This window comes from Oryctolagus cuniculus, chromosome 3 (genome assembly GCF_964237555.1).
Source record: "Oryctolagus cuniculus chromosome 3, mOryCun1.1, whole genome shotgun sequence".
NCBI lineage: Eukaryota > Metazoa > Chordata > Mammalia > Lagomorpha > Leporidae > Oryctolagus > Oryctolagus cuniculus.
The window spans coordinates 474,225-489,201 of NC_091434.1; the positions used below are offsets into that span (position 1 = coordinate 474,225).

The 14,977-nt window shown below is 55.3% G+C and overlaps 1 protein-coding gene across 9 annotated transcripts in view; it reads left to right on the forward strand.

Annotated features, from left to right (window-relative positions):
• Nucleotides 1-14,977, forward strand: part of HDLBP (high density lipoprotein binding protein) — a 75,093-nt gene that overhangs the window by 49,990 nt on the left and 10,126 nt on the right. For all 9 annotated transcript variants that reach the window (XM_008252172.4, XM_070069918.1, XM_002723593.5 and 6 more), the window contains 12 exons: nt 2,602-2,808; nt 2,917-3,132; nt 3,844-4,050; nt 4,196-4,303; nt 5,661-5,765; nt 6,371-6,449; nt 7,545-7,684; nt 9,658-9,762; nt 9,883-9,996; nt 10,543-10,629; nt 10,767-10,898; nt 13,859-14,077. In XM_008252172.4, coding sequence (XP_008250394.1) covers nt 2,602-2,808; nt 2,917-3,132; nt 3,844-4,050; nt 4,196-4,303; nt 5,661-5,765; nt 6,371-6,449; nt 7,545-7,684; nt 9,658-9,762; nt 9,883-9,996; nt 10,543-10,629; nt 10,767-10,898; nt 13,859-14,077 — 1,719 coding nt within the window. The remainder of the gene's footprint in view (nt 1-2,601; nt 2,809-2,916; nt 3,133-3,843; nt 4,051-4,195; nt 4,304-5,660; nt 5,766-6,370; nt 6,450-7,544; nt 7,685-9,657; nt 9,763-9,882; nt 9,997-10,542; nt 10,630-10,766; nt 10,899-13,858; nt 14,078-14,977) is intronic.

Here is a 14,977-nt window from a genome sequence, read left to right on the forward strand (position 1 = left end):
TGAGGGCATGTGCCCTGCCGGCTGAGCAGGTGAGCATGTGTGACTTGGCTGTAGCCATACTCCCCTCTGGAGGAGTGACGCATTGCCTGCTCGCATCCGTGGTGTGCAGGAGCCAGGCGCATTGTTGGGTTCTTCAGCACGCAGATGGAGCTGAATATACTTCCTTTTTTTTTTTTTTTTTTTTTTTTTTTTTTTTTTTTTTTTTTGACAGGCAGAGTGGACAGTGAGAGAGACAGAGAGAAAGGTCTTCCTTTTGCCGTTGGTTCACCCTCCAATGGCCGCCGCAACCGGCGCACTGCACTGATCCGAAGCCAGGAGCCAGGTGCTTTCCCTGGTCTCCCATGGGGTGCAGGGCCCAAGCACTTGGGCCATCCTCCACTGCACTCCCGGGCCACAGCAGAGAGCTGGCCTGGAAGAGGGGCAACCGGGACAGGATCCGGCGCCCCGACCGGGACTAGAACCCGGTGTGCCGGCGCTGCAAGGCGGAGGATTAGCCTAGTGAGCCGCGGCGCCGGCCCCTGAATACACTTCTAATTTGCATTTTTCTGATAAAGAAGGTTGTGTTTCTCAGCATGAGGCCAGTAATTTTCTCTGTGAACTGAGTGTTCTTTTGCCCATCTTTTTATCAAGTTGTTCATCTTGCTCAATTTTCAGGAGTTCAGTATAACGACTAGGACTTGTTAAAAAAAGCCACCGTAAAAGTTAGAAATACGTTTCCCAACTTTTCATTTGATTTGATTTTTGTGAAAGTTTACTCTTATGTAGCGTCTCTGATTTTTTTTTTTTTTTTTTTTTTTTTTTTTATTGTGTTGGGTCATTGTCAGTTTTTTCCCACTTCTGTTTTAGGAAGTTGGTTGGTGTTTTCCTCTGGTGCTGTCACAGTGGGTCAAGGCTCTGATCCCGTCCCCACCTCCATGTGTCAGCCCCATTGGTGTGCTGCCGGCCTTGCATCTCTGTGCCTGTGGCTGGCTTCTGGCTGCTGACCACTGGTGTGTGTCTGCCTGCCTGCCTCATGGCAGTGGTTCCATGTTCTCACGCCTGTTCCTGCTGATGGCACCTCTGTTCCTCTCCTCCCCCTCCCTTCCCTGCCTCTCCCCTCCTCCCCTCTCCTCCCCCTCTTCTCCTCTCCCTGCCTCTCCCTTCCTCCCCTCCCTGCCTCTCTCCTCCTCCCCTCCCCTCCTCTCCTCCTCTACCCTTCTACTCCACTACTCCATGTCATCCCTTTTTGGGTCTCTCCTGTCTGTTATTTTCTTGTTTGTTAGCCCATGAAAACTTTATGATCAACTTCTTGTTCAAAATTTTATTAATTTTTAAAAATTAGCCTTGGCAAAGTTGACCTGTTGATTTCCGCCATCTTTTGTCTGTTACGGGACATTCTCTGCTTTTCTCTTTGTTTTTTTTGTTTGTTTGTTTTTTTGGTTTTTTGGTTTTTTTTTAAGATTTATTTATTTATTTGAAAGTTTGAGTTATACGGAGAGAGACTAGAGAGGCAGAGAGAGAGAGAGAGAGAGAGGGGTAGAGAGGTCTTCCATCCCCGATTGGCCACAACAGCCAGAGATGTGCCAATCCGAAGCCAGGAGCCAGGAGCCAGGAGCTTCCTCCGGGTCTCCCACATGGGTGCAGGGGCCCAAGGACTTGGGGCATCTTCTACTGCTTTCCCAGGTCATAACAGAGAGCTGGATTGGAAGTGGAGCAGCTGGGACTCGAACCAGTGCTCATATGGGATGCTGGTGCTTCAGGCCAGGGCATTAACCCACTGCACCACAGCACCGGCCCCTCTGCTTTACTCTTCTTATAAATTTTTCTCACTTGAGTGGCTGAGAGGACATACACCTATCCAGAGACAGACAGATGGACAGCGAGCTCCCATCCACTGGTTCACTCCCCAGAAGTCAGTGATGGTCAAGGGGCCAGAGCCAGGAGCTTAATCCAGGCTTCCCACAGGTGTGGCAGAAGTCTAATTTCTTGAGCCATCACCTGCTGTCTCCCAGGGTGCTCTCTGGCAGGAAGCTGGAGTCAGGAGTCAGGAATCAGAGCTGAGAATGGAACCTGGACACTGTGATGTGGGACCCAGGCACCTTAACTCTAGGCCAAACATCTGCTTTGCGTGTTCTCACTGCAAATGCACCTTTTCCGCCTTCTTCAGGGCTTGTGTGGAGCTGGGTCCTTTCCTTTTCCTACTGGAAATGTGTCTTTTAACTGGGTGGTTTTTTCATAAATTGAGGCCATCAGCTTCTTGATTGTCATTTTTTTTCCCTCTGTCACAAACAGCAAGAATTTAATAAACCATAGTTTCCCATGGTCTCTGGAGGTGCATTCGTACACCTCGTCTGGGCAGCCTTTGGGGCTGCTTGGTTTTCTGTGCCTCCCTGAGTGGTGGTGGTGAGTAGCAGTGTGACCCTGTGACCCACTGGAGCGTCCCTTACTCTGGTTCTGGGCAGGCCTCCCAGTGTCCTCTTGAAGCTCACACTGTCCCTGTGTCCCGACACGAGCCTGAGGTTCAGGCAGAAACGCGTGGGCGGTGCTGCAGGCAGTGCTGTGGGAAGGCAGGCTTTTCCAGAATCTCAGGGGCTTGTGTTTTCTTCTGTTCTCTCGTTCTAGGCCTCAGCAACCGTTACCATCCCTAAAGAACACCATCGCTTTGTTATTGGCAAAAATGGAGAGAAATTGCAAGACCTGGAGCTAAAAACTGCAACCAAAATCCAGATCCCACGCCCTGATGACCCCAGCAATCAGATCAAGATCACTGGCACCAAAGAGGGCATTGAGAAGGCCCGCCATGAAGTCCTGCTCATCTCTGCCGAGCAGGTGAGATCCACACGAATGCCCACCTGCTCGGCCCAGATCCTCACCTGGGCCAGCCCTGTGTGCGCGAAGAGCTCTAGGCCGTGCCTCAGCCCTGCCTTCCCTTCCCAGGACAAGCGCGCAGTGGAGAGGCTGGAGGTGGAAAAGGCCTTTCACCCCTTCATTGCCGGGCCCTACAACAGACTGGTGGGCGAGATCATGCAGGAGACGGGCACACGCATCAACATCCCTCCACCCAGCGTCAACCGCTCCGAGATTGTCTTCACTGGGGAGAAGGAGCAGTTGGCCCAAGCTGTGGCTCGCATCCGGAAGATTTATGAGGAAAAGGTGGGCAGCTTGTAGGAGGCAGGTGTCTTGGCAGCAGTGGACACAGGTTGGCTTGGGGAAGGGCTGAAGGCCCAGCTCTGCACTTGGGAGCCCGGGCCCAGGGTGAGGGCTCAGCTCGGAGCTCTTCCCAGCATTGCCTGATGTGTTAGCTCCACTTGGGCATCCTGCAGATCTGGAACTCATTCCTTAACTTGTGGGAAAGACTTGGTGTTTTCAGATCTCCAGGTTGAAGGTGCCCAACTCGGGGTGATGAGACTGATGTCCTGCAAAGGGGAGTCTCTAGGACCCCATCTGGTCGTGAGCCTCACCTGCTGGGGGTCAGCACGTGGGTGGGTCCTCTGCGGCTCACACCCCCTCCACTGGCAGTGATGTGCCACCCACTGTGCTTTCCCGAGACTGCCCTTAGCCATTAGTTTTTACTTCTTTGAGAGGCAGAGAGAGACAGAGAACCATTTCCTGGTTCACTCCCCAAATGCCTACAGTGGCCAAGGCCAGGCCCAGCTGACTCCAGGAGCAGGGAATTCAATCCAGGGCTCCCATGCGGGTGGCAGGGACCCAAACAACTAGAGCCACCACCTGCTGCCTCCCAGGGTGTGCACCAGCAGAAAGCTGGAATCGGGGGAGGAGCCAAGACTCAAACCCAGGCCCTCCAATGTGGGGTGACAGCACCCCAGACCTAGGCTGAGCGCCACCTCCACTCCTGTTGCTTAGAAAAAGAAGACCACAACCATCGCGGTGGAGGTAAAAAAGTCGCAGCACAAGTACGTCATCGGCCCGAAGGGCAACTCGCTGCAGGAGATCCTGGAGAGAACTGGAGTTTCTGTCGAGATCCCCCCTTCAGACAGCGTCTCCGAGACGGTGATTCTTCGCGGCGAGCCTGAGAAGTTGGGGCAGGCGCTGACAGAAGTGTATGCCAAGGTGACCGCCCCCGTGGAAGCTGTCCTGGGCCGAGTGTGGGGAGAGGGGCCCGGGTTTAGGATACCTGCCCCTGTACAGAGCAGTCTGCTGCTGCCTTGGGCTGCCTGAAGTGCCACCCTCAGCGGGTTTGTTCTTTCTGTCGTAGGCCAACAGCTTCACGGTCTCCTCTGTCTCTGCCCCTTCCTGGCTTCACCGTTTCATCATTGGCAAGAAAGGGCAGAACCTGGCCAAGATTACTCAGCAGATGCCAAAGGTGAGGACTCACGGTGCCCTCCGCAGACCGGCCTGCTGCGCCAGCTTCCTGGGCTGAGTGAGGAGTCTAACCAGAGAGGCCGTGTGCTACCGGGTTGAATCAGTACTTAAGAGACACATCACCCAGTGACTGTGGCTCATGACGCTCGCGTGCAGGCTGCCGCGTGTGCTGTGGTGGGGAGCGTGGGGCTCGCGTGCAGGCTGCCGCGTGTGCTGTGGTGGGGAGCGTGGGGCTCGCGTGCAGGCTGCCGCGTGTGCTGTGGTGGGGAGCGTGGGGCTCGCGTGCAGGCTGCCGCGTGTGCTGTGGTGGGGAGCGTGGGGCTCGCGTGCAGACGCTGTGTGTGCTGTGGTGGGGAGCGTGGGGCTCGCGTGCAGGCTGCCGCGTGTGCTGTGGTGGGGAGCATGGGGCTCGCGTGCAGACACTGTGTGTGCTGTGGTGGGGAGCGTGGGGCTCGCGTGCAGGCTGCCGCGTGTGCTGTGTGTTGCGTGTGCTCTTGAGGGGAGTGTGGGGCTTACATGTAGATGCCACGTGTGCCGTGGTGGGAAGAGTGAAGCTCACGTGTAGATGTCATGTGTGCTGTGGTGGGGAGCGTGCGGCTCGTGTGCAGACACTGTGTGTGCTGTGGTGGGGAGCGTGGGGCTCGCGTGCAGACGCTGTGTGTGCTGTGGTGGGGAGCGTGGGGCTCGCGTGCAGACGCTGCGTGTGCTGTGTGTTGCGTGTGCTTTGAGGGGAGTGCTCCCTGAAGGTCCTCTTGCTGACCCAGCCGGAGGCAGCCATAGTTCCAGGGAAATGCAGATGGGAAGGAGATACCATAGAACCCCCCAGAGTATTTATTTTTTTTCTTTAGACTTAGTTTCCAATTTTCTTTTTGTTCATTTTACTTTTTCCATCTTAACGCCTGGTTCACACAGATAGAATTGCTCCATGGAGCTGAGCTCCTGACCTCATGTGGACAGACGCAGGAATGTTGTAAGAGTGACTCACTCTACACTTGAGACAGCCGTCCCCTGCACGCTCGCTCTCTCCTCTCTGTCCCTCCTCCTTCCCTCTCGCTTGCTCGCTCTCTCAGGCCTTCCTCAGGTAAACAGGACGGTAGCCACGTGAGCGGTAGTGGGACCCGACTGTTCTGAGTTAGGGGTTGGGGCCTTTGCAGTCCTTGGTAACAGGAAGATTCTCAGACCACAGCATTGCAGTGGAGAGAGGGGTCTTCCGGGCACAGCCCCTTTCCATGGTGGTCTCTGTGGATGTGACCCTGCTCCCCACGGGTGTTTCTGAAGCTGCTGCCCCCAGGAGAGAGCCCAGGGCTGCTGCAGCTGTGCCACGGTGCTCTCCAGGTCTCCTCTTGTTCTGGTGTTAGGTTCACATTGAGTTCACGGAAGGGGAGGACAAGATCACTCTGGAAGGCCCCACGGAGGATGTCAGCGTGGCCCAGGAGCAGATCGAAGGCATGGTCAAAGATTTGGTACGGAGCCCTGGAGCCTGTGTTTGCCTGGGAGAGGTGGGGACAGGTGGACATGGGTCCAACAGGTCCTTTGTGAGTGAGTGGGTGCTGAGATGCAGAGGGGTGACTGGGTAGGTGCCAAGTGGTTCTGCCACAACTTTTTTTTTTTTTTAAGATTTATTTATTTATTTATTTGAAAGAGTTACATAGAGGAGAGGCAGAAAGAGAGGGCTTCCTTCCGCTGGTTCACTCCCCAATTGGCCGCAGTGGCCGGAGCTGCACCAGTCCAAAACCAGGAGTCAGGAGCTTCTTCCAGGTCTCCCACGCGGTGTAGGGGCCCAAGGGCTTTTGGCCATCTTCTACTGCTTTCCCAGGCTATAGCAGAGAGTGGAGCAGCTGGGTCTCAAACCAGCGCCCATATGGGATGCCGGCGCTTTAGGCCGGGGAGTTAACCCGCTGCACCACAGTGCCGACCCCACAACTTTATTTTAAAGGAGGGATCTTCCTGGGGGCCCCGAGGGACATCCTGAAGAATAGGAGGCACAGTGTGTCTGCTGGATTCGGGCTCTGGCTGCTGGCCGAGGACAAAGCGCTTGCCTTCTGACTGCCTTGTGCTCCTCCTCCAGGTCAACCGGATGGACTATGTGGAGATCAGCATCGACCACAAGTTCCACAGGCACCTCATTGGCAAGAGCGGGGCCAACAGTGAGTGGGGCTGGGCGGGGCACGGGAATCCCTCCACCTGGGACCACAGTTGGCTAAAGCTGTTTGGCGTATAGGTGAACTGAGTCAGCCTGGTGGGCCCTGCTGGGACCCCCGGGGCAGCCTCCTTCCTTGATGTGCAGCTTGCCGGCGAGTGGGACATCTCCAGGCTTGGCCCAGTGAGGCCCCTCTCAGCGTTCGATTCTGGGTCAGTGGGTGGGACTTGAGCTTGCAGGGGTGTCAGAAGCACACTTTGCCCAGGTGTTGGGCTTCACCCACACCCCACAGTGCCTCCCTACTCAAGGCAGCTTCACGCCCGGGGAGCACCCTGTCCCCGCATTGCTCACCCGACAAAGGCTGTGGGAGCCTGCCCTGTGTCTGGCAGCTGAGCAGTCCCTTCCCATCAAGGGTGAGTGACATGTATGCCCACCTGTGGCCTGTGTGGTGTGTCACTCCTGTGTGCTGTGGGTATTTTAGGTGGCAGGGATGAGACTCTGGCACCAAGGGACTTGGCCCAGTGCTCATTTCTGCACGCTGCTTGAAGCAGGCTCATGCCAGAAACTTGGTTTTGTGGTTTTGTTTCTCAGTCACAAGTGTGGTCCTGGTGAGGATCCCTGTTCTCTGCTCTTGGGGGCTACTGAGCCCCTGCACACCTGTGGCAGAGCAGTGCCCTCTTCTGAGCCAGTGCCTGGCCCCTGCACCACAGTGGGCAAAACGCCTGCCTCGTTCCTGGTGCTGAGGCTCCTCCAGAGTTGGGAGCTGGGAGCCCTGCATCTGTCCAGAGCAGGGGCCCCCGGGGGCCTGAAGGCTGTGAGGCTGCAGTCAGCTCTCATTTGTGTGTTGTCTTCACTTGAGGAGCTCCAGAAGGCGCCGGCACCTTGGAACTTCCCGGTGCTCTGAGACGCTGGGTGGCCCAGGTGTCATTACCTGAAGCTATGGGTAGTACCCCATGGTAGTGCTCTCAAGCCTGGGCCTGGTGAGGGTCAGAGCTGGTTCTTAGCGCAGACCACGGGAGACCAGCGAGGTTACTCTGGGCTCCAGCCCTGTCCTGCTCGACTGTGCATGTGTGCGAAGTGTGTTTCCTCTTGTGTCTCTAAGTTAACAGAATCAAAGACCAGTACAAGGTGTCCGTGCGCATCCCTCCCGACAGTGAGAAGAGCAACCTGATCCGCATTGAGGGAGACCCGCAGGGCGTGCAGCAGGCTAAGCGGGAGCTGCTGGAGCTTGCCTCTCGCATGGTGAGCCTGCTGGAGTGCGGGGCCCACCAGGCAGGCACACGGCAGCGTCGAGTCCCCGACGCCCATGCTGCTGGACTTGCTTCCTCATCCTTGCTCCCCAGCAGGGCCCCCCACGTGGTACTGGTGCAGCACAGTGCTGCGGGGGCGGGGGGGGGGGTCCCAGATGCCCAAGGACCAGCTCCCGAGATTGTGATGGATGTCTCTGGATTCTTAGTCGCTCCTCAGTTGGTTCTTCTGTGTGGCTAGGCGTGGGAATCCCTCATGCCTGGGGGTGGAGTTAGGGTTAGGTGGAAGCACCTCCTGCCCGGGGTGTCCCCACACCTCACTGCACCAGGTGCCAGCAAGTCTCCACCGTGGTGCACAGGACTCCTGGGGCACCTTTACACAGCCTGCACAGGCAGAAGTGGGGTAGGCGGACAGGCCTTCAGCACAGTGGTCAAGCTGTCACGGCCACCTCTGGAACCTGACTCCAGCCTCTTGCTGGTGTTGGCCCTTGAAGGCAGCGCTGGCTACTCAGTGATGGCGTTGCTGACACCCTGTGGAGACCTGGATTGGGTTCCCAGTTACGAGCTTAAACATGGCCCAACCATTGCCACTGTGGGTTTCTGGGGAGTGAACCCGCAGATGGGAGCTCTGCTGTCTCGTGTCTCTTTGCCTCTCAATTAAATAAAGAAATAAAAATGGCGAGGTGAGGAGCAGGGCCCAGGGTTCTGGGTCAGCGCAGCATGTGGGCCAAGCACGTCCTGATGAACCCGTACATGGGCCTTGCTGTATCTTGTGCTGAACCCTCTCTGTCACCCAGATGCCACTGTGGCCTGGAGTCCTGTTGCAGTCTGGTCAGCCGGCCGTGCTCCCCTTAGCCCCTGGCACTGTTCTGTGTCACTTCTGTCATCTTAATGAAATCTGCAGGTGGATTCCGTGCCCTGTGCTGAAACAGTCTGTTCTTTTCTTTTTTAAGATTTTGTTTATTTATTTAAAGGAGTCATGGAGAGAGAGAACGCATGCGCGTCCATCTACTAGTTCACTCTCCTGATGGCTACAGTGATCAGCACTGAGCCAGGCCAGAGCCAGGAGCTTCCTCTGGGTCTCCCACGCAGGTGCAGGGCCCCAAACACTTGGGCCGTCTTCTGGTGCTTTTTCCCAGGCCCTAAGCAGGGAGCTGGATCGGAAGCAGAGGACACTGACATTGCACATCGTGGTTTTCCCTGCTGTGCCACATGGTCACACAGGGAAGGTAGTTGGGGCATACCTTGTGTTCAGGAGGGATCTCTACCTGTGAGCAGAGTGTTTTGCCTCTCGGTAGAAGAGCGAGCTTGGGGCCAGTGCTTTGGCACAACAGGTTAATGCCCTGGCCTGAAGCAAAGCACCGGCATCCCATATGAGCACGGGTTCGAGACCTGTCTGCTCCACTTCCAATCCAGCTCTCTGCTGTGGCCTGGGAAAGCAGTAGAAGATGGCCCAAAGTCCTTCAGCCCCCACGTGGGAGACCTAGAAGAAACTCGTAGCTCCTGGCTTCAGATCGGCACAGCTCCGGCCATTGCAGCCATCTGGGGAGTAAACCATCGGATGGAAGACATCTCTCTCTCTCTCTCTCTCTCTCCCTCTCTCTCTGTGCCTCTCTTCTCTCTGTGTAACTCTGACTTTGAAATAAATAAATAAATCTTTAAAAAAAAAAAAAAAAAGGCAAGCTCACCTCTAGTTCTTGTCAGAACAGAAGAGCTGGGTAGGTTGCTAATTGCCGCTACCAAGACAGCACTGTTGATTGAAGGGTCAGTTCCATGGGAAGCATCACATGACCGCAGAGAGCAGATGTGCTGTGAGGGACACTCTTGGATGGCCTGGGGACCTGTAGCTCTTGGGGGTGCTTGCAAGGTGCACCAGGCCTCTCACTTGCTGCTGGATGGCATCTGGGCTTTCCCAGGCAGGGAAGGGGCTGGGGATGACGATAACATCTACCTTAATTATATTTGTAGGAAAATGAGCGAACCAAGGATCTAATCATTGAGCAGAGATTTCATCGCACAATCATTGGGCAGAAGGGAGAGCGGATCCGTGAAATTCGTGACAAATTCCCAGAGGTAAAGCTCTCCCAAACACATGCCACGGCCCCTCTGGAGGTGCCCTCACTCGGGAAAGTGCAGTGTTCTGGATCCAGTCCTTCCCGGTGATGGGTGTGGCCTCCTGGTGACTCGTTCTAGGTTATCATCAACTTTCCAGACCCAGCACAAAAAAGTGACATCGTTCAACTCAGAGGGCCCAAGAACGAGGTGGAGAAGTGCACCAAGTACATGCAGAAGATGGTGGCGGATCTGGTGGGGAGACGCTCCGGGCCTTGTGGCGGGCGGGGCGGCTGCTGTCCCAGCTTCGGAGTGGCAGTGCTTGTCCGGAAACAGTGTTGGCGAGGTTTAGCTGGAGCTTCCGCCTTCCCCACGGCAGGGCACCTTGCTGCCTTTTGGGTCTTTAGGTCCCTAGAGGGTCTGTCCATCCAGTGAGGAGGGAGAGAACACGAGTGGAATGGAGTCATTTGTTGACATTATTTTCTAAAAAGCTGAAATGGATAAAGGCTTGACCGTGTGGAAGAGTGATTAGCAGGGAGGCCACCAGTCGCTGCATGTTTGCACGGTTGCTCATGGGGCCTCAGTGTGGTTGCTGAGTGCCCTGAGGAGGTGGGAGGGTCTCCTGGCACTGTGACCTGCTCCTGCGTGCCTCCCCTTGGCCTAGCCAGACTTGACTGCTTCAGGTTAGACGTGCGCGGTCAGTCAGCTGTTGCCCTGGTGATGGGCCACGGCTGTGAATGCACTGCCCTCGGGGACGGAGCGGCTCGGGCTGCTCATCGTGGCTTCCTGTTTGTCTTCAAGGTGGAAAACAGCTATTCGATTTCTGTTCCGATCTTCAAGCAGTTCCACAAGAACATCATTGGCAAAGGAGGTGCAAACATCAAGAAGGTGACCAGCTTGTCCCTGAGTCGGGGCTGTCCTTGCAAGCCCTGCGCCTGTTGGGTGCAGATCGCTCCAGCCCGTGCTCCTGGGGTCTCAGTTGTGGGAGACTCTGGTTAGCTCCTCATCCGCATCTTCCCCTGTAGATTCGCGAGGAGAGCAACACCAAGATTGACCTTCCCGCAGAGAACAGCAACTCCGAGACCATCGTCATCACGGGCAAGCGTGCCAACTGTGAAGCTGCCCGCAGTCGGATCCTGTCCATCCAGAAAGACCTGGTAATCAGGGGTCTCCCAGCCAGCGCGGCACACAAAGTGACCCCGTGGCAGTCACGTGGGCGTTGTGCGTTCGTCATCTTTCTGCTCAATTTTATGCCCCGTGGAAATCAGCATCTGTGAAGGTGCTTGGTGTTGCCCTTGGTTCGTAAGAAGTGACCATGCAGTAGGCTGCGCCTGACTGACGTGTGTGCTCCGTGGATTTGTTCCCACGGCAGACACCTTGGGACCTTTGTGCTCTAGCCTGCACGCAAGGCAGCACGTGGTGGTGTGCGCTCTGTCCGAGCTGCGTCCGCCTGCACGTGGACTGCTCGTCTCTGTGCGTGCTTGGTCAGTAGTGGCCTTCAAGGGGTTTCCTGTTTCACTCATTGAATTCCTGCCTGTACTGGTGTGGCGTGTGTGACACGTGTCATCGTGAAATGAGCCTTGGCCCCTGCAAGTACTCCTTGCTCCGAAATCTCCCTTTTTCTGATGTTCAGAAGCTTGACTTTAAGTTGCGTCTCTGCCTTGTGCATGGATGCTTGCATCTAACTGATTTGTGTTTGTATTCTGTTACGTGTCCCCTAGTTCTGCTTATTACACAGATATGTAACAAATGTGATCAGATTGACTTGGTCACATTTTTTCATTGTGGTGAGATACAGGTAATAGCACCTCCCATCTTGGCTCTTCTCCATGTGCATTGGTGGCAGTGAGTGTGTTCGAAGTCCATGGCAGCCACCACCTCATCCGTCTTCAGACAGAAGTTCTGCGCCCCTCCCCTCCCAGGCCAGCTCCTGGGTCTGCCATGTTGCTCTTGGCTTTCTGTTTGTCGCATCTACTTAGTTCTCTCTTCGCTCTTTCTGTGCTTTGCTTTCGAGTTGAAAATGTTTCATCCTCTTTTTTCTGTTGCTCAGGAAGCGTCCCTCTGCCGCTTGACGCTGTCTCCAGCCTGAAACAGTGTGCCCCTTCCCCTCCCTCCGTGCTGTTGGCCACACTTTTTATCTTTGATGTGTTTTAGACCCTGTGGGGAATATTCTTTTATCACTTTTGTTATTTTTTTTTTTTAATTAGACCCTTAGCAAAATAATCTGTGAATTGAGCATCTCCAGAGCACTTCGCTCCTTCCGCAGATCTGTATTTCCAGTTCTGCTCTGTCCAGAAGGTGTGTCTGCTGCTGGTTAATTCTGCTTTGTATTTAAATGTCTAGAAGCTTCTTTAATTTTTCTTTTTTGTAAAGATTTATTTTATATATTTGAAAGGCAGAGTTTCAGGGAGAGAGAGGGAAAGGGAGACACAGAGAGAAAGGTCTTCCTCCACTGGTTCACTCCTGGGCCAGGGCCAGGGCTGGGCCAGGCAAGAGCCAGGAGCTTCATCCAGGTCTCCCACAAGGGAGCAGGGGCCTGAGCATTTGGGCCATCCTCTGCTGTTTTCCCAAGCACGTTAGCAGGGAGCTGGATCAGAAGTGGAGCAGCTGGCACTTGAACCAACACCCATGTGGGATGCTGGCACCCCAAGTAGTAGCTTTACCTGCTGTGCCATAGCACTGGCTCCTTTGCTTCTTTTTTTATTTCTTACTTGTATTTTGTTTATCTGAAAGAGAGAAAGGGAGATATACACAGAGCTCCCACTCCTGGTTTACTCCCAAAATTTCCACGGCAGCCAAGACTGGGCTGAGGCCTAAGGAGCCAGGAACTCAATTCATTTCTCCTGCGTAGGTGACAGGAACACAATTACTTGAGCACTGGCCTCTGCCTCCCAGGTTCATGATAGCAGGAAGCTGGAGTTAGAGCCGGGGCAGGTTCCAAGCTTTCCCCTCGTCTGCCGCAGGTGGTTGTCCAGGTTGCTGCTTCCACCAGGACCGAGGCTCCCACTGCCCGCAGCTTGTGCATCTGTGTCGTTTTCTTCCTGAGCTTCTTGGATGTCTTCTCATCACGCTGGGGAGATTCGGGTTGCTGTTGCTTTGTGTTTTCTGGTCACGCCAGTTCTGGGGTACAGGCTGTCCTGCCTTTCCCGGTGGCTCTCTGATTAGAATGGGGCGGGGGTGTTTTCCCTCGGGTTTCTGTGAATTCGGTGGTTTCCTGTGGTATCTGAGAGGGTTCTCTCCTCAGCGTTAGCACGTTCGGTCTTTTCCTTTGCCACATGGTTAAAAAGACAGTCTCATTCGGTGCTCGTCCACGTGGCCGGGCTGTGGCCCCTGCCCCTGCCCCTGGGTCTTCTAGGCCACAGCCCGTGTTCCTCCACTCACAGTGTGTTGCTCTGCATGCGTGTCTGGCGGGGGTATTTGCTTTGTTTAGCTGTTTGTGCATTCCGTCGACAGTTTTGAGCTTTGTCAAGTCACTCTGAAAGTTTGCTCCCAGCCCAGTGTTGTGGCACCACTGGTTAAGCTGAATCAGAGCGCCGGTTCATGTCCTAGCTGCTCTGCTTCTGAAGCAGCTCCCTGCCAACACTCCTGGGAGGGCAGCGGAAGATGGCCCCCGGGGGAGGCCTGGCTTCACCCTGGCTGTTGCAGCCATGTGGAGAGTGACCCGACACACAGAAGACCTGACTGCTGTGTGTCATTCTGCCTTTCAGATAAATGAGGCTCTGACTTCCGAGGTTAATAGACGGGATCAGAGCAGGTATTTCCCATCCCTGAGGCGAGAGCCTCTTGAGCACTGTCTGGTGTCTGGTGTCCCTCCCAGCTGCTAAGCACGGACACCGCTTCCTGTCATCGTCCCTGGGCCCCGGCTGCCAGCCGTCTCCTTGCTCTCTGTGCTGCGCAGGGGCGTGGCAACCCTTGGGCTCTCGTGTTTACTTGCTGTTTCCAGTAGGCCGTGAGTTTAGTCCCTGTTGGTTGGACGCAGAATCTTTGCTGTGATAGGAAGTTTCCCCAGAGCTGCCTGAGGAAGCGCCCCGTTCTTCCCGGCTGTGTCGGCGCTGTTTCTCTGGCCCGTTCTTGCCACACTGATGTGACTCCCTTCTTCCCGTCTGTCTGGTTTCAGGCCAACATAGCCGAGGTGGAAGTCTCCATCCCGGCCAAGCTGCACAACTCCCTCATCGGCACTAAGGGCCGCCTGATCCGCTCCATCATGGAGGAGTGCGGTGGTGTCCACATCCACTTCCCCGTGGAAGGCTCTGGCAGCGACACGGTTGTCATCAGGGGCCCTTCCTCAGACGTAGAGAAGGCCAGGAAGCAGCTGCTGCACCTGGCCGAGGAGAAGGTGAGCCCCTGGCCCTAGCGGGGGGGAGGAGGGCTGGTTAGGAGTGTCTGCTGGGAAGCCTGGGCTCTTCTCATGGCGGGAAATCCAGAGTCCTTTGGGGCACTTCAGGGACTGACTTTTTTTTTTTAATGTGACGTTGGCTTTCCATGACAGAAGGGCCTTTCACGGTCCAGGTGCCACGTGAGGGAAACTGGGGGCAGGGGGAGTAAAGTGTGACTGACAGCAAGATGAGCCCTTCTGTGGCCGCCACTGCAGTCAGAATTCTGCACTGCGTTGCTGGATTCCGTTGTCAAAACGCCCTGGAGTCTGTTTGTGTCTGTCCACCCCAGAACCCCGCAGGCTCTGTGGGGCTCGCTTTGCAGAGCCACGGAAGCGGAGCGTGGGGCGTCCTCTGGCTGTGTCTTCCGCACGCGGAGACCACCTTGGCTGCTCAGCTCCCGCACCTCTCTGCACCTTCTGGCTCTGTCAGTTCTTGGATTTTTATTCTGAGCTAACCTAAAGATCTCAGTGATTTAGGCCTTCAAGTCTTCACTGGTGTTTCATGTTGGTCCCATTGGGTTTTGTAAGCTGGCCTTGCTTGGTGAGAGTGCGCTGCACGGAGGTGCCTGCTGGCTGTGGTAGCTGCGTCTGTAAGAGTCACATCACCTGTGAGCAGAGCCCCTGTCTGCTGTCACATGGGGTGCAGGTGGGAGGGCCCAGACTCTCAGTGTCTGCTCTCCTCGAGAGTGTGTGATGTTGGCAGTCTTGGCCACCCTTGCATTTCTTTCTTTTTCTTTCTTTCTTTTTTTTTTTTTTTTTTTAATTTGACAGAGTTAGACAGTGAGAAAGAGACAGAGAGAAGGGTCTTCCTTCTGTTGGTTCAACCCCCAGATGGCCACTACGGCCAGAGCTACACCGATC